Below are 22513 nucleotides of genomic sequence, written 5' to 3' on the forward strand. Positions count from 1 at the left end.
TAGATGATAGGTAGGATAGACAGATATAGATGATGGATGGATAGAAAGATGATAGATATAGAGATGATAGATAGGTAAATAGATAAATAGATGGACAGATGACAGAGATAAATGGCTGGATCAATAGATAGATGATAGCTATAGATAGATGATGGATGGATAGACACATAGACAGACGAGAGATATCAACTGTCAGAACAGGGACAAACTGAAACAGTGAATGGAGGTGAAGCAGTAGGTTGAAGGATACTTATATTTAATTTTAGACATGCTAGTTTCGAGAACTACATTCGACACTCAAGGAAAGATACTGAATAGGCAGTTGGACCTACATGTCTTTGGGGCTGAAGACGTAAGGTGGGTAATTGTTGCAGTGATCCTTCTGCCTCTGCCTTCCAAGTGCTGGGATTCTGGGTATGTGTCACCATGCCTCCTGGCTCGCTCTTTAATGAATAATACAATTACTGAAACACAGCTGACATACCAGACAATTCCCATAGCGACCAGTGGAAGAGCTGTTAGTAATTCACAGATTTGTGTGACCACCACAGTCAACCTCAGAGCATTTTCACCACTGCAAAAGTAAGCCCACACCCTTTGGCTACCACTTCATGTCTCTCAGCCTTGAGTGACCCTGAGTGACCAGGTTTGCTTATTAAATTACATGTAGTCCTTTTGGACTGGCTTCTTCCAATTAGCTTACTTTCCTCTGTGACACAGCATGAATGACACTCCTTTTTTTTTTCTTTTCTTTTCTTTTTTTCGGAGCTGGGGACCGAACCCAGGACCTTGCGCTTGCTAGGCAAGCGCTCTACCAATGACACTTCTTTTAACTGCCAGATGCTAGTCCATGACAATTGGAGTTGTTTGAATATGCTTGGTCGAGGGAGTGGCACTATTAGGAAGTGTGACCTTGTTGGAGTGGGTGTGTCACTGTGGGGGTGGGCTTGCAGACCCTCTTCCTAGCCATGGTAGGGACAGTTTTCTCCTTTTTGCCTTCACATGAAAATTCTCAGCTCTTCCACACCATGCCTGCCTGGATGTTGCCATGGTCCCTCCTTGGTAATAATGGACTGAACCTCTGAACCTGTGAGACAGCCCCAATAAATGTCCTTATAGGAGTTGCCTTGGTCATGTGTCTCTCCACAGCAATGGAACCCCAGCTGAGACACACCATCTGTCTCCTCACTGTCTGCTCTTTTCTGTGTTCTTGATTACAAGTACCCTAGCAAAATTATTCCCTTGCTAATTTCCCATTGCAAGGCTTCCCTCTCTTGGATGACGGAAGGAAAACATCACTTCATTGACCTCCTGGCGGTGCCTGAAAGTTAAGTCTGTAGGTTGGTACGTGTATGCCTGAAATATGCTTCAGACCCCGTGCAGACCTCGCAAATGCTATGGCTCAAAGGTCAGGGATGTGGCTCAGCAGCAGAATGCTACGTTAGCAGGTGTGAAGTCCTTGGCTCAGTCTCCAGAGGAGAAGGAAGCTAAGGGGGTAACTCAGCCGGAAGCACAGGGTCAGGCCAGGCCTGAACATCTGAAATGTCAGCATAAGAAGCTGAGGCATCAGGAATATGTGAGCTCAGCCTGATCTTACACGGCGAGTTTGGGACCAGCTTGTTCAAAAAAAAAAAAAATGTAAAGACCCTGCCTAAAACACAAAACAGAAACAGAAACAGAAACAAAACAAAACAAAAACCAAGCTGCCACTGCTGTCACAACTCATGTCTGTAATCCTAGCATTTAGGAGGTAGAGGCAGAAAGATTAGTTCGAGGTCTTCCTCAGCTACACACTGAGTTTGGGGCCAGCCTGCAAGATCCTCCATCTCTAAATACTAAACGGTTAAACTGAGCAAAAACCAACTCCCCAAGCTCCCAAACCCAACCTAAAACTTGTCACTCAGTATCCTGATAATTTACCACGACCTCATCCCTAGTTTATGGGATAACTATGTGAAAGAGAAGAAGTCAGCTTCTGAGCACCCCACTTTGTGATTTCCCTCAGCATCTAAACCTATTTATATTTGACGTATCTCCTGTAAAGGTGAGCAGGGGGACGATTATACGGAAGAATAGCAGGTGCCTCCAAAAGGCTTTGGCTTCAGTCAGAGGGACAGAGGGGAGTACGGGGGGGGGGGGGGGGACACACGACTGCACTCCAAATTTAAGACAGAGAAATCCTCCTCTCCTTGACTCAGGGTGGTAATGATCTTTTAAAAACAAACAACTGGGGGTTGGGGATTTAGCTCAGTGGTAGAGCGCTTGCCTAGGAAGCACAAGGCCCTGGGTTCGGTCCCCAGCTCCGAAAAAAAGAAAAGAAAAACCAAACAAACAAACAAACAAAAAAAACCCCCAAACAACTGTCTTACCAACACTTGTACCAACACTTTGTGTTTGTGACTGGAACAATAAAACTAGGAGACAGGGGAAGGATTCTGGGAAGGGTTCTCCAGGCAAGGTGCCACAGAAACTGAGAGAAGTTTCCTGACAAAGGTGTAGCTAGCTGGGGCCCTGGGGAGGCCTGGGGTTAGGTACATATGTAAATAAGTGCTGGGAAAATGCCCAGGGGATTCACCTCCATTAAGAACTTTGAGAGGTCATTATTAAAAGTGATGAAACCCTTGCTCTATGGGGAGCCGTGGAAAAACATGTTCAGGTAGCAGAGCCATAGCTGAACCAGGGAGGGGCTGCAGCAGGAAAAGGATGAGTCAGGTACTGGGAGAGAGGCTTTGGGAGTGTCAAGTGTACACTTCCCAGTGTATGGTAAATTAGTATGGACAGTGAGACCATCCCCGATCTTTATCTTTTAATAAACCATCAACTGCTGCCCTGGAATCTGGGAGGACATTAGAGTAAGACATCAATATCTGAGCGCTCTCCTCTCTCTCTCTCTCTCTCTCTCTCTCTCTCTCTCTCTCTCAAAGCATGATCAGGTCCCATTTGTTTTTTTGCTTACGAGTGTGTCTCATGCATGCATGCATGCATTGAGCATGTGTGTGTGTGATCTAGAGGAATCACAGACTATCATCTTAGATCATTCTCCAGCTAATAACTGAGGCAGGGTCTCTCACGTGAACCTGGAGTGTGTTGGCTAGTCTTCCCCAAGATCTCATCTTAGCTCTTCCAGAAATTACCGGTGGGAGGCTGCACCCACTACCTGGCATTTACATGGGTGTAAGGCAAGAGCGTTACTCACCTGCTCACTTCTCACTTCTCCCTTCCCCATGGTATCTTTGTGTGTGTGTGTGTGTGTGTGTGTGTGTGTGTGTGTGTGTGTGTGTGTGTGTAGAGAGAGAGAGAGAGAGAGAGAGAGAGAGAGAGAGAGAGACTTTTCAGTTTTTATAGTCAGGTCTCTCACTAGATCAGAACTTCCCCACCTGCTAGTCACAAAGCCCCAAGGATCTGTGTGTCTCTATCTCCCCAATGATGCTCTATGTGCATTCTGGGTGATACTTGGGTCCCGCATGCCCGCAGGCCAAGTACTTCACCTACTGAGCAATCCCTGTAGCTCCCACATCATCGTCAATCAAAAAATAGTGGAATACTGGTGTACTGGCTGGTTTCCTGTGTCAATTTGACACAAGCTGGAGTTATCACAGAGAAAGGAGCTCCCTTGAGGAAATGCCTCCATGAGACCCAGCTGTAAGGCATTTTCTCAATGAGTGATCAAGGGTGGGAGGGCCCAGCTATTGTGGGTGGGGCCATCCCTGGGCTGGTGGTCCTGGGTTCTATAAGAGAGCAAGCTGAGCAAGCCAGGGGAAGCAAGCCAGTACATTCCTCCATGGGCTGGAGAGATGGCTCAGCGGCTAAGAGCACTGACTGTTCTTCCAAAGGTCCTGAGTTCAAATCCCAGCAACCACATGGTGGCTCACAACCATCTGTAATGGAATCTGATGTCCTCTTCTGGTGTGTCTGAAGACAGCTACAGTGTACATGAATACATAAATAAATTCTTTAAAAAAAAAAAAACATCCCTCCATAACCTCTGCCTCAGCTCCTGCTTCCTGACCTGCTTGAGTTCCTGTCCTGACTTCCTTTGGTGATGAACAGCAATGTGGAAGTGTAAGCTGAATAAACCCTTTCCTCCCCAACTTGCTTCTTGGGCATGTTTTATGCAGGAATACAAACCCTGAATAAGACAATTAGTGAATGTGAATAGGCTCAGAACTCACAGAAACTCAAGAGAGTTATGTGTCCAACATCCATCTGTTGTTGCCCAATCCTTCTGGCTTGTTGCAGATTCAATGGTGACAGCTTATTTTTTGAGCCAAAAGACATTTTGGAGGCTACTGAGGTCAGAAAAACTCTTCTGTGATGCTGTTGTGGCCTTGACGTCACTGCCTAATTCTAGGTATATCATTCCTTAACTGTCTCTGTTCTTAAGTTAACAAGAACAGACTGTGTGACTAAATGTCTGTAATGCCCATGGCTCAACTTACTCAAGATGCTGGGCTTGTGTTTCTATTATTAGCTTGTGTGCTAATCTTAGTTGGGTACGGTTCTTTAATGAAGGGCTGCTGGAAGCCTCGAGGGTATGGTACCAGGGTCCATGGGTCCAAGGTCTAGCTAGGTGAGGTAGCATTTGCTCAAACAACAGCTTGGCGGCTTAACAATGTGACCAAACTTTTCTATCTATCCTAAGGCTGCTGCTTTTCAATGACCTTTCGAGGGAGGCATGCTAGACCACCCTCATTTGACAGAGGGGGAAACTGAGGCCAAGGCCAACACCTCCTGGTGCCACGCACTCACCACAAGCGGAGGGCATGCGTGTACGTACGAGGACCACACAGGGCAGGTGAGCACTCAACTGCTTGCACCACAGTCAGGCACACCGGAAGCATGTGCGGCTAAGGGAGCGCGCCGGGTACGTACACAGACGTTGGAGAAACTTGGACACAGACCGGAAGTATGTGCGGCACAGGGAGCGCGCGGGGAGCGGGGCCGGAAACCTCCGCTGCTGCAGGAGCGCGCCTGCCCTCATGCCCGCCACAGCGATGGGCGCACGGACCGGAAGTGTGTGCGGCCGAGGGGGACTCCGCGGCGGACGCAGCTCCCGGCTGAGGCTGCGTGAAGGCTCAGCTTCCGGGCGGTGGCCTACTGGGATCAGGGCGGTCTGCGCTGTCACCACTGGCTCTGTCCGCGCTCCGCAGTGTCTGGCGACGGCCTTTTGCTGAGCTGACCCGGCGGCTGCGGTTCCTGCGCTTGCAAACCGAGGCCCCGCGGTCATGAACGGCAAAGAGGGTGCGGGGCCGGCGCGTGGAGGGGCTGGCTGGGCCTGGCACTGGTGCTCTGCTGTCACCGTGCCCGTAGCACGCCCCGGGGGGGCCCTGCCGACCGACTTCGAGCGCAGCTCCATTCTTGGGGTCTGGACCTGCGCTTTGTGCGACCCCTGCACCAGTGCACATGTTTGGGGACCCCTGTATGGTTGGGGATGTTGGGTCCTGCGGGTAGGAGCGTGGGGGGAGGGGGGACGAAGGGGATAGTCTGGGTTGTGCTAGCGCGATGTAGCAAGGGCGCCATCCAGCTCTTCTTTTCTACCTAAGGACCAGGAGGGTTCAGGAAGAGGAAGCATGATAACTTCCCACATAACCAAAGGAGAGAAGGGAAGGATGCCAGTTCGTCTTCGCCGGTGATGCTGGCCTTCAAATGTAAGTTTCCAATTCGGAGAACTGAAGCCCTAGCAATCGTGTCACTGTAGTGTTGTGGGATGGGGTGGGGTAGGGAGCATTTAGGGGTTGTTTTGATGCAGTGCTGAACACTGAGCCCAGAGTTAGCGCACGCCTGGCGAGAACCGATGGAGTTATATAGCCCAGTCCTCTTGTGCCATTGTCAGTGTTAGGGACTAAACATTGAGAGTGTTACAGTGAAGATGACAGTGAGGTAGTTTGCTGTATTCATTTACAGACCAGTGCCACTTTAAAACCCCCAGGGATACCCAAGTTCTGTGGTTTTGCACATCACAGGTAGGATAGCGTTCAGTTACTCCGCTTTGACTACAGCATGTTGCATCATGCATTCTTTCTGTTGTTCAGCTGAGTAAAGAGTATGCATGCTTATGGTATCATGATGTGTTCTAGCGTTTCAGCAGGAGCTGGACACAAGACACGACAAATATGAGCGACTTGTGAAACTAAGCCGGGATATTACCGTGGAAAGTAAGAGGACGATTTTTCTTCTCCATAGGATCACAAGGTGGGTAAATGTTTGAAGTTTGCCACTCGGAGGGCTGCCAAGATGGCTTAGTGAGTAAAGGAGCTTGTGGCCAAGTGTGATTGCCTGAGTTGGGATTCTGGGCCAGTGTTGTAAAAAGAGAGAACCAACTCCTGAAATTTCTTACCTACACACACCCTGGAACAGGAGAGCATGTGAATACATACTCACATACTCACATGCACTCACACTCACTCTCTCTCTCTCTCTCTCTCTCTCTCTCTCTCTCACACACACACACACACACACACACACACACACACACACACACAAATAGGCTTCTGACGTCCTTCCCCCCATCCTGGAACATGAGAACATGCATACAACACACACACACACACACACACACACACACACACACACACACACACAGAGGCTTCTGACTTCCACACACATCATAGAACATGAGAGCATGCACACACACATTATAAATATGATTAAAAAATTAAAATTGATTTTCTGATACATTGTAGCTATACCTTTTATATCTCAGCAGCAGATAGTAGCAGATATTAGAATATATTTTGGATTTTAAAGAGTATCAGCTAATCCTAGCAGCCACGTTTTAAAAATTAGGGGGTTTGGGGCTGGAGCAGTCTCTGTGGTTAAGAACACTCAGTCCCCAGCACCCGTACAGTGGCTCACAACCATCTGCAGCTCCAGTTCTAGGGCACCTGATGTTGTCCTCTGGCTTCTACAGACACCAGGCACACAGATGGGGCAGAAATGTACATGCTGGAAAAATACTCATAAACACAAAAAATGTTAAAAATAATTCTGTTTTTAAATGTGTTTGTGTATGTCTGTGGGTATGTGCACAAGAGTGTCACATCCTTGGAGCTGTGAGCTACTCTACATAGGTGCTGGGAAGTGAACTCTGGTCCTCTGTCAAAGCAGTCTGTACTCTTAAGTGCAGAGCCATCTCTCCAGGTCCCAAAAGTAACATTTTAAAATAGGAGGGAAAGTTCTTCTATCCTACCTAAGGACTTCATACTGTGTTTGGATCATTTATTTATACACATGCGCATGCGCACGCGCGTGCACGCACACACACACACACACACGCACGCACACACATCCTTATACATATGTATGGTCTGAGGAAAATATGCTAAATTTTGGATTATGCTCTAGAACCTCTTACATTAAAGTGTCAGTTTACATAAAAATTAGATGTGAAACTATGGTGAGTTTCTCATTCAGTTTTCCACTCAGTGTCATTGCAGTCTTGTGTGTTTCTGGTTCTTGTACCTATTGTAAAAGTGTGTCTGCTCTTGTATTCCTACAGCGTGCAATACCATTGACTGCTTGGTTCTTTAACAGATTCTCTTGGAGCCTGTGCTGTTGCTTGCTTTTCACTTTCTCTCTCCAGGGGGCCATCTTGGTTTTCTGGGGAGGTTTCCTCTGGTGACCCTGGCCTGAACAGAGCAGGCATCGGGTTAGAGCACTGAGCATTCAGGGATGCTCACACCGCAGAGCATTTCATCTCACACTCTCTCCCCGAAGCTTTCTCCTGGGTCAGCCCCTCCGCTCTCCATCCTGTGTTGGGCAGAGGGTGTGTGTGTCATCTCGTGTAGGATGAATTCCAGGCGCCTCCAGAGGGGTGCATGTGTCTTTGTTTAGGGAAGAACAGATGATATTTGTTGCATTTTTACTATTCAAAATATTTTGAAGCATTCTGTTCCAATCACGTGTTAGTCTTTGATTTTCCTGTGCTGACTGGGCCCAGGACCTTGAAGATACTGCCAAGTGCTATCTTATTTTACCACCATTTCATTTCTGGCTATTGGCTCCCCTGTTCATCGATTTTCTTTTTTGAGACAGGATCTTATGATCCTGTGCCCACCTCCTAAGTGCTGTGATTAGAGACATATATACCCACACCAGCTTCCTTTAAAAACAAACCAAAACAATGCATATCTACTTTTAAGTTGGATTTCTTGTTTCTCTTGCATTTTAAAAATCAATCCCGGTAATTTATGACAGCTGGTGGGGGCGCTTACAAGGTCGTTTGTTTAGTGATGGGTCTGGATTCTCTTTCTTTCTTGCTTTGTCTGTTTCTTGTCCTTTGTCCTTTTGTTGTGCTGCTTGCCTTACCCTCTGAGCCTTCTTTCCAGCCCTCTGTTGTCTTTGGAGCCATAGTCTCTGTAGTCCAGGCTGAACTCAGGGTTCTTTTTGCCTTCTCATCTCTTGTGGTGGACCTGTAGGTGTGTGCCACCATACTGGCTTCTGTCTCACTCTGGATTGAGTGTGTCTGTTTGCAGGTGCACATGGAGGGTGGGTGCTGCTTCTGATTCTTCTGTTCTCTGACTTAGACTTGTTTTGAGATAGGGTTTTCACTGAACCTAGAGCTTGCTGCTTTGCCCAGACTGGCCCTGAGCTGCAGGCATCCGTGTGGCTCCTCTGACCATAGGAATTAAAGATGTTCAACACTGTGGCTGGGCTTTTACTAGAGTTCAGGGGGTCTGAACTCAGGCCTTCAGGGTCCCATAGCACGTACTTCACCCATTGAATCTTATCCCCAGGGTCTGAACTGACTATTCTTACTGTTTGTTTGTTTTAGTTTTTAATGATGGAAACAAAAAAAAATACCTAAAATTGAAACTTCTGGAAAAACCATTTGTTCTTTCCCGTCTTGTATCACTCCTCAAACTTGACCTTGGCCTCAAGCCTGGCCTTGCATTTCAAAGCTGGGTCTCTGAACACATCCTTGTTGACAACAGTTTTGTCCAAGGGGATATCCCCAGAGTACCTTGCGGGCATGAGGTGGTTGTAGTTAAAAACTTTCATGAAGGACTTGATCTTGGATCTCTTGGCAATCTTTTTGCCCATGGCAGCTGACACTTTTCAGCGATAGTGGTCAATTCCAGCCACCAGGGCATGGCTGTGAGGGTGTCTGAGGTACCATCATCAGTGATCTTCAGGATGACGGCTTTGTGTCTGGAGTGCTGTCCAGCCAGGACCAGCACTAATTTCCTGGGCTTCATGAACTTGCCCATTTCGACAGCAAGCAGCTGGTACCAGAAGAAAGGAAAGAAGGACGGTTTTTTTTTTTTTTTTTTCAGGACAGGGTTTCTCTGTGTAGTCTTGGCTGTCCTCGAACTCACTCTGTAGATCAGGCTAGTCTTGGATTCAGATGTGTTTGCCTCTGCCTCCTGTGTGCTGGGACTATAGGCCTGTGTCACCACCAGCCAGCAACTGTTATCTGTTTTAGAATTATTTTATGTGTTATTTACCTGCATGTGGAAGCCAGGGGATAGCTTTGTGGGGTACATTTTCTTATTCTGCTTGAACCTGTGTCCGGAAATCAACTCCAGGTATCTAGGCTGGCACAGCATCAGTGGCCCTGGATTGGATATTTTTTGTACCTGTGTGTGTGTGTGTGTGTGTGTGTGTGTGTGTGTTCGTGATTGCTTAATTGAGTTCGATGTGTGTCTCAACAGTCTGGATCATCTCTCTCAGATAGTACTGGGTAACTGGAGCTTATGGAGACCAGACTCACTTAGGTGCTTCTGTATGGCAGCTAAGGTGGTGACTTCAGGTCTGTGTTGAGGTGCCTGTCAGCTCTTGCACTGCCCTGGAGATAAGGGCTGCTCCTGTGTCGCTTTACCGCAGCTGCATGGCTTAGCATACAAGGAGGCTTCCTTTCCCTCCTACCCCAGCTTTCTGGGCCACCGTGGCAGTTCTGTCACCTCTGTTCATCCTACCTGCAGGACACCATTCATCCTACAGATGCACAGACACACATTGGCCCTGCAGTCACATGGACCCCCATGCCCATCTGGGATGAGTTTCTCTGTGCCTGAAGGACTCGGTTCATGCACATGCAGTGTCCTGCTGATGAGTGGGCTCTTCCCGCTTTGGAGGCTGTGGGATTGTTCTGCCTGTCTGCCTACCCACTCGAGTACCTGGCCACTGCAGCAACCTGTACTCAGTCGGAGACTTGGGGAGTCCCTTACAGTGCAGTGTGTTAAAGCACTGTCCTCCCGAGACTCTCCCTTGCTCTCTGCCCTGCCTGTTCATCCATGACCTTAGTTCGTGACCTCCTTAAACTTTCAACTTTTCAACTCAGGACTTTGGCTCTGCCTAGGTTCTTCCTTCCTACCTTGTCAGGAGGAAACTTCTCCAAGCCTTGACTTGGACATTGGGTGTGTCTTCAGGACCCTGATTGTTGTCCTGTCTGATGTCCGCGTGCTTGGGTGCAGTGTTTGAGACCTTTGTTGGCACGCTCTATTAATTTGAGTTGTTTTAGGTGGAAGCAGCCAAGTCCAGAGGCTGATTGCTATGAATAGGGCTTTTCTTATCATTTTGATCACAAGGCCGACGTTTTCAAGGTTCCTGATCTCTTTCCAGTGCTCCTGATATGGAGGAGATTCTGACTGAATCAGAAAGTAAGCTGGATGGGGTCAGACAGAAAATGCTGCAGGTAGCCCAAGAGCTCTCAGGAGAAGACATGCACCAGTTCCATCGTGCTGTCACCACAGGTGAGTCTGAAGGAGCCCTCGTGTGCAGAGGGAAGAGCACAGCTTGTGGCAACTGGTTTTTCCTTCCACCATGGGGGCCTCAGTAATTGAACTTAGGACATCGGCTTGGTGGCAGGTGCTCTACCCACTGAGCTATCTGCTGATGCCATGCAAAGAACTTCACACACACACACACACACACACACACACACACACACACACACACACACACACTGTGTGTGTGCAGTGCTGCCTTACCTGGCTGTACAGGGAAGTGCTGAACAGAAGCAGCAGTGGCACCTGCTCTCCAGCTCCACAGGGAGCTGCATCTGTGACTGTGAAAGTTGCTTCAGTTGCACTTAGGAAAAGAAACGTATGTATAGTGTGGATGGCAGGAGGCCATGAAAAGCTGCTGGTGTCATTGGTAACTGCTTGCTTTGCTGTTTCTCCGAAAGGCTGTTCTTTTGACTTGAAGATAAAATAGGTCTGGCTTTGAACTAAGGAGTTTTGTGCTTATTAAGCACAGTGCTGGTAGTGGGGCACGGTGTTTCCCTGAGAGGGCTGTGAGCACAGACAGCTTCATGGTTCAGCAGTGCACCCGGGCTGAGGCAGACTGAACTGTCCAAAGGCACAGTTGGACAAGTACACGCCCACTAACTGCTTGGAACGTAAGACGTTTCCATGACGTCTTCTGTTGTTGAGAAGTTAACAGGTTGGGGAATGTCCTGCATCTTAAACAAATTTTCATACTGTTTTAGCTTAGTCTACTCACTGATACTTACCATGTTTTGAGATGTTTACATGTGTAAAATAAACTGCTTAACTCCTAAGTAATGTAATTATTTTATTCAAGAGTGAATGATGGGTTAGATGAGTGTCTGGTCACCTAGAGGTGGGTGTTTTCAAAATAGGTAATTGTCTACATTGCTTGCCCAGCCTTGACACCAGTGCAAAGTGTCCATTCTTCTGCCTCAGTAGTACTGTCATTGACACGGGTACAAAGTGTCCATTCTTCTGCCTAGGTGGTATGTGTCACTGACACGGGTACAAAGTGTCCATTCTTCTGCCTAGGTGGTATGTGTAGTTGCCATGGGTACAAAGTGTCCATTCTTCTGCCTCAGTGGTATGTGTCACTGACACGGGTACAAAGTGTCCATTCTTCTGCCTCAGTGGTATGTGTCACTGACACGGGTACAAAGTGTCCATTCTTCTGCCTCAGTGGTATGTGTGGTTGCCATGGGTACAAAGTGTCCATTCTTCTGCCTCAGTGGTATGTGTCATTGCTGGGCGTTCTGGAGATTGTTTACACAGAGTCATTCTTCCACAGCTTTTGCTTTTGTGGTCCCCTAAATTATTTTTTTACCTCTTCTGAGTAAGGAAATGGAGGCTTCAGGAGTGTTTTGGCAAAGCTCATCTTGGTCTTTTTGACATCTTTGGTCTCTTTTCTTCCAGATTCAGTTTAACCTGCTGACTTGAGCATCAGATAAAACCCAGCACAGGACTAACACTCCCTGAGGCCAGCCTCAACCTGGGAGTAAAATAGCTACAATTTCAAATTGTGTTTAAGTGGGAGATGATGCAGTGAGCACTTTGGGGACTGTCTTAGCGTTTCATTGCTTTGAAGAGACCATGGCAACTTTTTTTTTTTTCTTTTCTTTTTTTCGGAGCTGAGAACCGAACCCAGGGCCTTGCGCTTACTAGACAAGCGCTCTACCACTGAGCTACATCCCCAACCCGGACCATAGCAACTCTTATAAGGACAACATTTAATTGGGGCTGGCTTACAGGTGCAGAGGTTCAGTCCATTATCACCCAGGGAGGAACACGGAAGTGTCCAGGCAGGCATGGTGCAGGAGGAGCTGAGTTCCACCTCTTGTTCCAAAGGCAGCTAAGAGAAAACTGGCTTCTAGGCAGCTAGGATGAGGATCTGACAGTGACACACTTCCTCCAACAAGGCCACACCTCCTAACCGAGCTACTCCCTGGGCCAAGCGTATACAGAGCACTACAGGGGTGTTCAAGTACAGTACGTTTGTTCCATGCTACAAACCTCAGTAGTAACTACTGCGAGCTTTAGAAGAACTTTGTTAAGCATTTGTACAAAACCCCAGTAGACTTGTTTTCTAGACAGATGTCTGGTGCGTACTAGTAGGATGCCCATCCGCATGAGGGTATTTTAGTCCAGTTTCTCTCTCTTTTCTAGACATTCTTTGCATTTCTGAAATCCTGTTTCAGCAAGTTGACATTCTATTTTGGACTCTGTTGCACTGTGTTGGTCAGGATGACACTGGTTCTGAAGGAAACCTAGCAGCCCTGAATTCACTGCTTCTTTGGTGTCATCTCATCTGCACGGCTCACACAAACAGGATTGTGCAGTGTCTGCCATGTAGATGATGGTTTCAGGGTTTATCTGTGTGGTGGCGTGCACCAGTACTTTGTTTTGGCGTGGTCATGGACAGATAGACGGCACTCTGCCGGCCGTCCAGGTGGTGCGCGTTGGAGTGTATCTACCTTTGGTTCTCGTGAGGGATACTGCTGTTTACATCTGCCCACAAGTCTTTGTATGAGCACAGCTCCTGGTCCTCTGGGGCTGATACCTGTGGTAAGCAGTTTTCTAAGGAAAGCATTAAAGTCCTGCAAGGCAATTTGAACTCTCAAAAGTGTTGGCCCTCGGGCTGGGTTTGCCATGGAGTCGGGTTGAGTGTGTGGGGCTCAGGTACAGTGAGGATGAACGTGAGGGTCCGAAGCCTTTAGGTGGTTTCCCCAAATCTGTCCTAACGGATAAAAGGGAAAAGGACAAATTACATAAAAGCAACCTCCAGAGTTCTTTGTTACTGGAAGCTGAATCTGTAAATAATTCCTTTTGGATTTCCTCCAAGGTAGACACACAGGGAAGGCATTGTTCGGAGTACGGCAGTGGGCTGAAAATTTTCACCTTGGGGATTATACTCTGAAAATAACGGATGTCCTTTCATTAAGTTGAAACATAGCTTGTTTAAACATCCTCTCACCTACATGAGACTGAGTGCTGTGCAGTGTCTGGGGCCAAGTGGCCTTGAACTCCTTGTGAGATGGCACAAACCGTAGCCAGTCAGCCCCTCTGTTTCTTTCTCTCTCTCTCTCTCTCTCTCTCTCTCTCTCTCTCTCTCTCTTTCTTTTTCTGGAGAGCGGAGTGGGTCTCATGTAGCCCAGGCTGGCCTCAAACTCAAGATACAGCTGAGGAACTTCTTGGAACTTCTGATTCTCTTGCCTCTCTCTCTGAAGAGCTGAGAACACAGGCCTGTGCCCAGTGCCCCGTGACAGGTCTTGTTGTTTGTTTTTCTTTTGCGATTGAGACAGTTTTGTACTACAGGTTGGCCTGAACTTACTGCATGGTGGAGGCTGGATGAGAGTTTGAGGCAGTCGTGCCTTAGACTCCAGAATGTTGGAATGGCACCCCTGAGCCACTGTGCGTGCCTAGGAGATCTCTTTCTGGTTTTTCTGGTTTACAAAAGAGCTGGTGTTTAAAGTAAATGCAGCATATAGAAGCCTGGGGTGCAACGCAGAGAGTGCTGTGGGGGACTTGGTGGGTGTAAGTGCTTGGGCATAGGATACATGACATGAGATTGACCAGTTTAACCATTTGTACATGTTCGACATTTGTGTGTTCACAGAGTTGTGTAGCCATCACTCCTCCGGCTGCCTTCTGCCATGTTCTTATTTATTGTGTGTCTTTCCCAAAACCCAATTCTTAATTATTCTGCAATGTTTATAAGTCCCTCATTAAATTATTTTATGCTTGTTAGGCCCAAGGCACATACGTAGTAGTGGTTAGGACATGTGCCCAGGTCACCACGCTGACTGCTATAGGAAGGGGTTGGGGACATCTTTGGTCCACAGGCCCCGAGTGCTTGTGTGCTTGCCTCAGCTCACACAGTCTGCTTGGCGTCACCACACTCTCACCCTGCGAGGTGATGGTCAGCTGCCTGTTCTGTGGCGACACTCGTACTTTGGAGCTTGTTCCTGGTAACCTCCTTTGTTGTTTTCCAGGACTCCAGGAATACGTGGAGGCTGTCTCCTTTCAACACTTCATCAGAACCCGATCCCTGATCAGTATGGAGGAGATCAACAGGCAGCTGACGTTTACAACAGACGACAGTGGGAAGGAGAGCAAGGCTGTGAGAATCGGAAATCCTGTCTCAGTTTTACCGTGGTTCATACAGCAGCATAATGGTTGGCGGAGACTCTGCCTTCCTGAGGCTGGGTTTGTAGGGCCTCAGGGAAGCTAGGTCCAAGTGTCTCCACTGGTGACAGAGCCAGAGGCATGGCTGTAGACGGGAGGACGGCAGCACATTGCATCCGAGCAAGGGTTTAGAGTCCAGTCTGTGCACTCGGCATCCCCGGTGCTGCTTGACCCCAGGTGTGCGCAGGGACCCCGGGGTGCACGACCTCAGAGCCTTTATGGGAGAGTTCAGCTCGCAAAGGGTTTAATGAAGCAGTGCTTACTTAGCAGGGTTCATTGTTAAAGTGGCTGTCACAGGGCGAGAGCCAATTACCTCTCACAAAACACTGCATGCCTGCAGACAATCGCCCAGCTCTTCCGAGTTGAGGAGAGAAACCTTTTGCATTTTGACCTTTAAGAAGTACTTCTTTCCCCCTTTGGATTTGAAAATATGACATTCAGGCAGCCAGGTGGCTTCTCTTCATATGTTAGGATGAATAGTGTTTTTCCATTTTCTCCTTTTATTATTTTTGAAAAATATGACTCAGAGTCAGGATAGGTGTACAGAGGAACTGTCGGAAGTCAAGGTGAAATGAGATGTTAAATTGCCTAACAGCTTGCTGTGGCCTGGTAGGAGCCCTCCCTCTACTGAACCCGGCCGCTCAGCTGTTCACTCTGTTAGGGGCCGGATGAGACCCAGGCCATCGTGGCTTTGCTTCATTCACACGGTCACGGTGGAATCATAGCAAGAGGTGGCCAGCTTCCTGCGAGCAGCTCCTCTGTAGTCCAGGGAGAGAGAGGTGGGGAGAAGGCAGGGTGAGTGTGCGCTGCTCAGGACTTTGGAGATTATGACCCAGGTACACATCGGCACTATGAGAAGCTTCAGACAGAAATGTGGAGAAGATGATATCTGGTGAAACATTAGAAACAGCGGGGTTAACGGTCCCTGTGTTTGCCTTGTCCCAGCAGTTCTGGCTAATTCATTTGAAAGTACATTAACGATATACTCCCAAACACTCAAGTGTCCATCTCAAAACTTGGACTTTAAGCAAATTTTTCCTTACTAATAATTTTGAGAAAGCAGAATTTATTTTGACAAATTTTAATTTAAATTTGTTTATGCTTGTTTCTCTAAAATCAACTTATAACCATTCCTCCTGTGTAATAACAAAGACCATTATTTCTTCTCAGAGACGGTTGGGCCTCAGGGTCTCTGAAGGGGCTTGAGCAGGACTAAGATTTGTGCTGTGGATGCACAGCAGCCAAAGTAAAAAATGGAAATTCGCCCTGCCACTTCCTTAATTGGTTCTCAGAGACTCCACAACCTGAAGTGGAGTGCAGATTTCTCTGCGGTCTCCCGCCTGCCTGCCCGCCTGTCTCCCCAGTCTCCGCCTGTCCTACTCTAACGTGCCTTCCTTAGTTCCTCAGACACCGCATGGTTCTCTCCTGGATGCCTCTGCAGGCCCACTGCCCAGAATGGCTTAGAGTCCACCTAGCCACATTCCACACACAGAAATCACAACTCACGCCTTGTTGCTAGAAAGAAGCTGTAGGTAGAGAGAGCCATGATGGTGGCGGTGACCACAGCAGCTGGCTTTTACGGAGTGCTTTCTTGTCAAGAACTTAGTGAATATTGTCTTATTTAATCCATAAAAGACTTCTGTGGTAGGTAACACAATTCTGTTTACAGAGGAGGAAAGGAGGGTTAGAGAGAGATAAAGACCTTGCCAAGAGGCGAGTGTCTTATGAAGCAGTGTCCTGGGAGAGGTGGGAGGAGAGTCAAGGTCATTCGGAGGTTAAGTTCACGCAAGAGGAGATGTGACTTGCCCTTTGACATTGGAGGATGGGAGGTTAAAGATGGGTGTGGTGGCTGTCATGCAGGGGAGGTTACTTTGATTGTAAGAAAGATGACAGCCACATAGGCAGTGCAAGGTGATTGGCAGATGACTGGATCTGTGAAGCCAGCTCGATTGTTTCCTGAGACTGAAGAGTTTGGGGATTGCCTAGGGCACAGAACAGAGTACCCAAGGCTTGGAAGAGTATTTGAAGACATACATGAAGGCACAACATTCATACACATAACATAAATAAAACCACTGCAGCCTGACTAAAATGACTGGTGAATAACCCATGTAGGCCAAACTCCACAGTCTGTATGTAGTTGTAATTGCTGTTCCTCAGCTCACTCGGTCTTGGCTGCTCATGTAGAGCTGACATGGAGACCTGGGCACTGATAGGATGCTTGGCGGTGCTGGCAGGAGCTGGCCGTAGGTGCAAGCTGATGGGCAGTGCGTGGTAGGGAAGGAGATGCCGGCTGAACCAGGAGGGGTAACAGCAGACTGATAGTGATTGTCACACAGTGGAGGCAAGTCTTCCTTAGCACGAGTCTGCTGTGCTTGGCGGGGGAAGTTGGACACAGCTGGTCTTACATTGGTGGAATTTGATTGTCCTAATCCAAGTCGCCTGGCTGAGCTCCTCCTCCCCAGCCTATGGTGACTCCTGGGGAAGATCCGTGTGCCTGACCTGCTGCTGACTCCAGTTCTTTATGGTGTGGTGCCTGAAGTATTCACTTTATCTCAGTGCTTCATGTGTGTGGCTTTCCTGTCTTTTGCCAGCCTCCTGCTGATGGACAAGACAAGCAGCTGGTTACCTGGAGACTGAAGATCACACCGGTGGACTACCTGCTGGGCGTGGCCGACTTGACTGGAGAGCTGATGCGGATGTGCATTAACAGCGTGGGCAACGGGGACATTGACACCCCCTTTGAAGTGAGCCAGTTCCTACGCCAGGTTTACGATGGGTTCTCCTTCATTGGCAACACTGGGCCCTACGAGGTCTCTAAGAAGCTGTACACCTTGAAACAGAGCCTGTCCAAAGTGGAGAACGCTTGCTATGCCCTTAAAGTCCGGGGCTCTGAGATCCCTAAGCACATGCTGGCCGATGTGTTCTCAGTGAAAACGGAGATGATTGACCAGGAAGAGAGCATTTCTTAAGCAACTCCGCTCAGTTCTCTAAGGCGTGAGCTCCTGGGGGGCTGTTGTGAGGCTGTTGTGAGTGTGCGTTTGACTTTATTGTGGCTTCTTAGACGTGTCCAGGTGTACTAGTTTGAAGTGTGTACAGCTGTATATAAGTAGTCCACAGGGACGTTTCTTACACGCGTGCATTTGCATCAGTGTTTATATGTGCTTACACTATTGTTGTGTGAACATGCTTCCGACTGCTCTCTCTGCCACACCTACTTTAATTCACTTTGAACTTGGAGTGACATTTTGGGTGGAAGGAAGTCTCTTAAGTGGGTGATCCTTTGTATGGAGGGAAAACGGTGTAGCGAAGCCTCTGGAGTGAGCTTCCTGTTTCAGTTCCTCGGCAGTGTCATGGCAAGCCTTCAAAGTGGGCCTAGCACACGGAACAACAGTTTTAACGTGCAAGCTATCAGTATTTTTTAAGTGCAAATTTTGGTGGTATTGAGAATTCACTTAAAGTTTTGGTCAAGTTTAGGCCATTTTGAATTTATATGAAGCAGCTTTCCTGAGGAATTGATGGGTCCAGATGTTCCTTTCTCAGAGATGTGGGAAGGAGCTGACATTGCTCTTCCCTGGTGATGCTGAGTATCTAACCACACACTTGTCTGTAGGGTGTGAGCAGCCAGGCCCTTCGTCATGTGTTAGGTGGACTGCACTTTCCTACCCCAGCCATCCTGGGACCCACAGAAGGGCAGCCACAGTGCTTGGAGAGCTGACAGCCCAAACCTTTACACTTGTCCCTTGGTGTTAGCTAGTGATGTTGCCAAAGAAAATGACTTGTGTATAACTCAGCAATAAGACAATTTCCAGCTCAGGAGGGAGTGCTGGGAGTGAGTTCACCTCCCCAGTCAGTCAGTCAGTCAGTCAGTCAGTCAGTCATCCATCGTGGTGAGAGCCTGGCTTGAGCGTCGCCCGCAGCTGACACCACCACATGTTTTCATCTAGTTTTGTGAGTTTTCAGGACTTGGATACTGGGTTTTATTTTTTGGAAAGAATATCTACTTGTAAGGCTGGTTCTTTGAAAGTGTAATTTTCCAAAACTTGTCACGGACAGGAAAGTGACGCGTGCACATGCCTGCTGAGTTAGCTGTTTGTCGTGTGATGAGGCTTTGTCTTCCCTGCAGTAAGATAGATGCTAAGTTTCAGTCAGTCCTGTTACCTGCTGTCTGTTTTTCAGCTACGTCAAGTTGAATTTATAATGTTAAAATAATGGATTGAAGAATGTTTTACAGAAATTTAAAGCAAATTTTAAATAAAATATTAAAATACAGAAACTGTCTGGTTTAAAAGTTTAAGTTAAGTTATATTTCGTGCACAGCAGTGTGTACAGAGACAACGTGTGTAGCTTGGCCTTTCCTTCCACTGTGTCGGTGTTGTCAGGCTTGGGGGGAAGGGACTTCTCCACTCTAGCCAAGCCATCTCTGTGGTTCCAAGGGTCTATGCTTTGATAGCATTTAGAAATATGTAGTAAATCTAATAATGTAGTTTTTGGGTAAGATGGGAAATCAAAGATAGACTTGGGTAATGTGGAAGGCTTTTTGTTTCGTGTTTTTCCCCTTAAGCCCTGAGATAAGGAGGCACCTGAGTGGTGACTTAACCTGAAATGTAGTCCGGGACTTCCCCTCTGCCTCTGTGGTATTCATACCCTCAGTGACTCCCTTGGGGTTGCCTGGGTTTTCAGGACTGGTAGGGATATTCCGACAGAAGTGGACTTCTCGTGTTCTCTCAGGTTAAAAAGACGTCCTTCACAGCACTCAGACTGAGACTAGATGATGTCCCCGCCTCTTTAAGCCAGTTCCTGGAAGGGAAGATAATACTAGCCTAACACCCTAATTGATTTGTGCAGGGCTTACAGAAACGCTAGGAAGCCAGACTGTCAGAGGAGCAGAGAAACGGCCTATGGCATAATCAGCAGCGCCCCCTGCAGGCGACTGAGCACCACTGCTCCTGCTGTGTTCTTTGTGCAGGGCTGGTGGGGGCCTCAGTTTAAATTGTGTGTTGTGACAGCATCATCTGCTTTGGTAGGCTCTCTGTTTATCACAAAAGGAACTGGTTCCAGGGCTGGCAGGATGGAACCTCACAACCAGCATCCGATCCCTGAAACCCACAGGGTGGGAGGAGAAAAACTGATCAGAGAGCACCATGGCATGGTCCCCCCCACCCCGTTCCCCTCCCCCTCATCCCCCGGCCCCTGCAAACAAAATAAATACAATTAAAAAAACAATAGGAGAAGCAAAGGAGGTCTCACGGCAAGTCGGCAACTGGATTTTGAAATGAAAATGGATTATTTCTTTTTAGTTATGATTTCCTGTGTCTCTTACATTAGTGGTTTTCACAGAGAACCCCAAAGCTTTGGTCCCCCTCAGAGAGGATTGATAAAGTGAGAGATTGGCGGAATGGCCCCAAGCTCCGTTCTGTCCAAAGAGACTCATGTTAGAGACAAAGATACGTAGACTGAAGTAGATGGGTGGAAAGACACTCCATGCAGATGGGAGCCAAGAGAGAATCTGATTGGTCTCTGATAGCAGATAAATAGACTACTAGCTTTTATTTTGCTGCAGGCACAGAATAGCATTATATGATAAGTTCAGTTCAATAATTATATAACAGCTAAAAGGAAGAATGCTAATAAGTGGTGTGCCTGTGTGTGCCTGTGCGTGTGTGTGCGTATGTGTGCATGTATGTGTGTCTGTGTGTGCGCCTCTGTCTGTGTGTGCGCGCGCGTGCGTGTGCGCGCGCCTCCTTTTAACTGTCATTATAGGGTATGGTTTCATTTAGACTTGGAATTGTAGGGTGTCAAAGGCAAACTATTGTCTTGAAGGAGGAGTGGGCACCATAGTAATGGACCTAACAGGTAGAGATCCCCTTCTTGTCCCCCCTTCCCCCCCCATTGCATCAGGGACAGGTGCAGACCTCATTGGTAAGTACAGTATGCTATTTAGGAGCTCCACTGTCCACCAAGTGTGTGAGCACAGAAGACCAAGTTGGTAGACTGTGGTGGCGTCTGTTGGTTGGTGTTAGCCCCTTCCAGCTGTGTGACTCGCTTGCGTCCCGTGTTTTACCCACATTCGAGCAAAGGGACCCCAGACAACAAGGGCTGGCATGAGCAGATGGCATACGTGAGGGCTCGCAGGAGCGTCCATTCTGCTGCTCACCTGCTCAAGCTACAGGCAGCAGAGGTCATGACCTGGGTTTCCTGCAATTCCTGCAACCCCCTGACTTCCTGCACTTGCTGGCTGCGATCCCAACCTTCCTTTCCTCCAGTCCCTCCACTGTTTGGAAGCACCTGTGGTCCTTTCCTGAGCGGGGCTGCCCAGAGTGCCTTCTGTTTTCCTAGGTGAACATGACAGCAGGCTGCCCTTGTCGGACTGGAAATACACACGGTCTTAGGCACAACCAGGAAGATGCAGGTTTCAGGACTCGGTGTCCCTGTATCAAGTGTGCCAAGATTTGATGTTCAAGAGGCCACGTAGATGTGAGAAAATGGGCTCTCAGTGAACGCCTCACAGGTCGCACCGTTCTCTGTTTCCCATCTTCATGTTGGGGTGAAAACAGCTTATCTGACCTCATGCCGACGGTCTGCACCTTGCAGAGCACAGGACCCTCACCGTCTGCATACGGACAAGCACAGTACTCGGTTCCCAGTTGAAATGCCAAAGAGTCAGAATCCCACTTGAGTAAAGGTCGGTGACTTCAAAGAGGATACGAACAGGCAGACAGACGAAAGCAGGATGTCACCTCGAGACCTGTATAAGAAAGTCAGCATCGTGGGTGAGAGAGTTATCGAGGATATTGAGATTTTGAAACATACACACATATGCACAAGTACACATATGAATACATATATGCAGGCACATACACATTTACACATTTGTATACACATGTACATACATACACATACACAAATGTACAGATACATATTTACACATTAATACACATACATAGACACAGATAAGCACATACATATTTCACATACATGATATACATACTTAGATACACACACACACACACGTATCATGATGGAACAGGTCATCATGATGATGGGCAGAGCCTGTTCTGAGGATTTCTCTCCCTCTCCCCATCTCTTCAGAAAAGACTGTCGTTAACCTGATTCTCACTATCTCTGGAGGCTAAGTCCACTCCCTTTGCAGCAGTTTTCTGATGAGATTGTCCTCCTTCACCCAGCCACGTATATACTGTCTGTGTTTACATATCCTAGATACATGTAAAATATGCATGCACACGCACAGTTATACACAGAAATAGTTACTGCCAATTAGGGATTAGGATTTTGTACTAATTTTTTTCGTGGATGGTACCATCAGAACAGAATCACAGAGAGATTAATTTACATGGTAATGAGTGTGTTATACAGTTGATGTTTAATATCCCAGGCGCTGTGAAGCCGCTGGATCCGCTGTAGCGTGTATAAGTGTTATACAGAATTGTTTGTTAGCTCGTGCCTTTAATCTCTGCACTTAGGAGGGGGAAGCAGGAGGATTGCGAATTTGATGCCAGCCCAGGCTAAAGAGTGAGACCTTGTCAAGAACAAGCAAAAATCAGTTAATAAAAAATCCGTACCATCGTAAACAACTCAGACATTCTCGTAACCTCTTC

The 22513-nt window shown here is 47.7% G+C and overlaps 1 protein-coding gene and 1 pseudogene across 1 annotated transcript; one reads left to right on the forward strand and one right to left on the reverse strand.

Annotated features, from left to right (window-relative positions):
* Positions 1-5145: 5145 nt before the first annotated feature.
* Tsnax (translin-associated factor X) lies at positions 5146-19166 on the forward strand. The gene is given in 6 exon segments (NM_022262.3): positions 5146-5241; positions 5544-5648; positions 6078-6192; positions 10564-10694; positions 14702-14829; positions 17489-19166. Coding segments are annotated over 6 exon segments (873 nt in total). The 5' UTR covers positions 5146-5225; the 3' UTR covers positions 17867-19166.
* Positions 8851-9209, reverse strand: LOC147999613 (large ribosomal subunit protein eL27 pseudogene; annotated as a pseudogene).
* Positions 19167-22513: the final 3347 nt, after the last annotated feature.

This window comes from Rattus norvegicus, chromosome 19 (genome assembly GCF_021556685.1).
Source record: "Rattus norvegicus strain SHRSP/BbbUtx chromosome 19, alternate assembly SHRSP_T2T, whole genome shotgun sequence".
Lineage (NCBI taxonomy): Eukaryota > Metazoa > Chordata > Mammalia > Rodentia > Muridae > Rattus > Rattus norvegicus.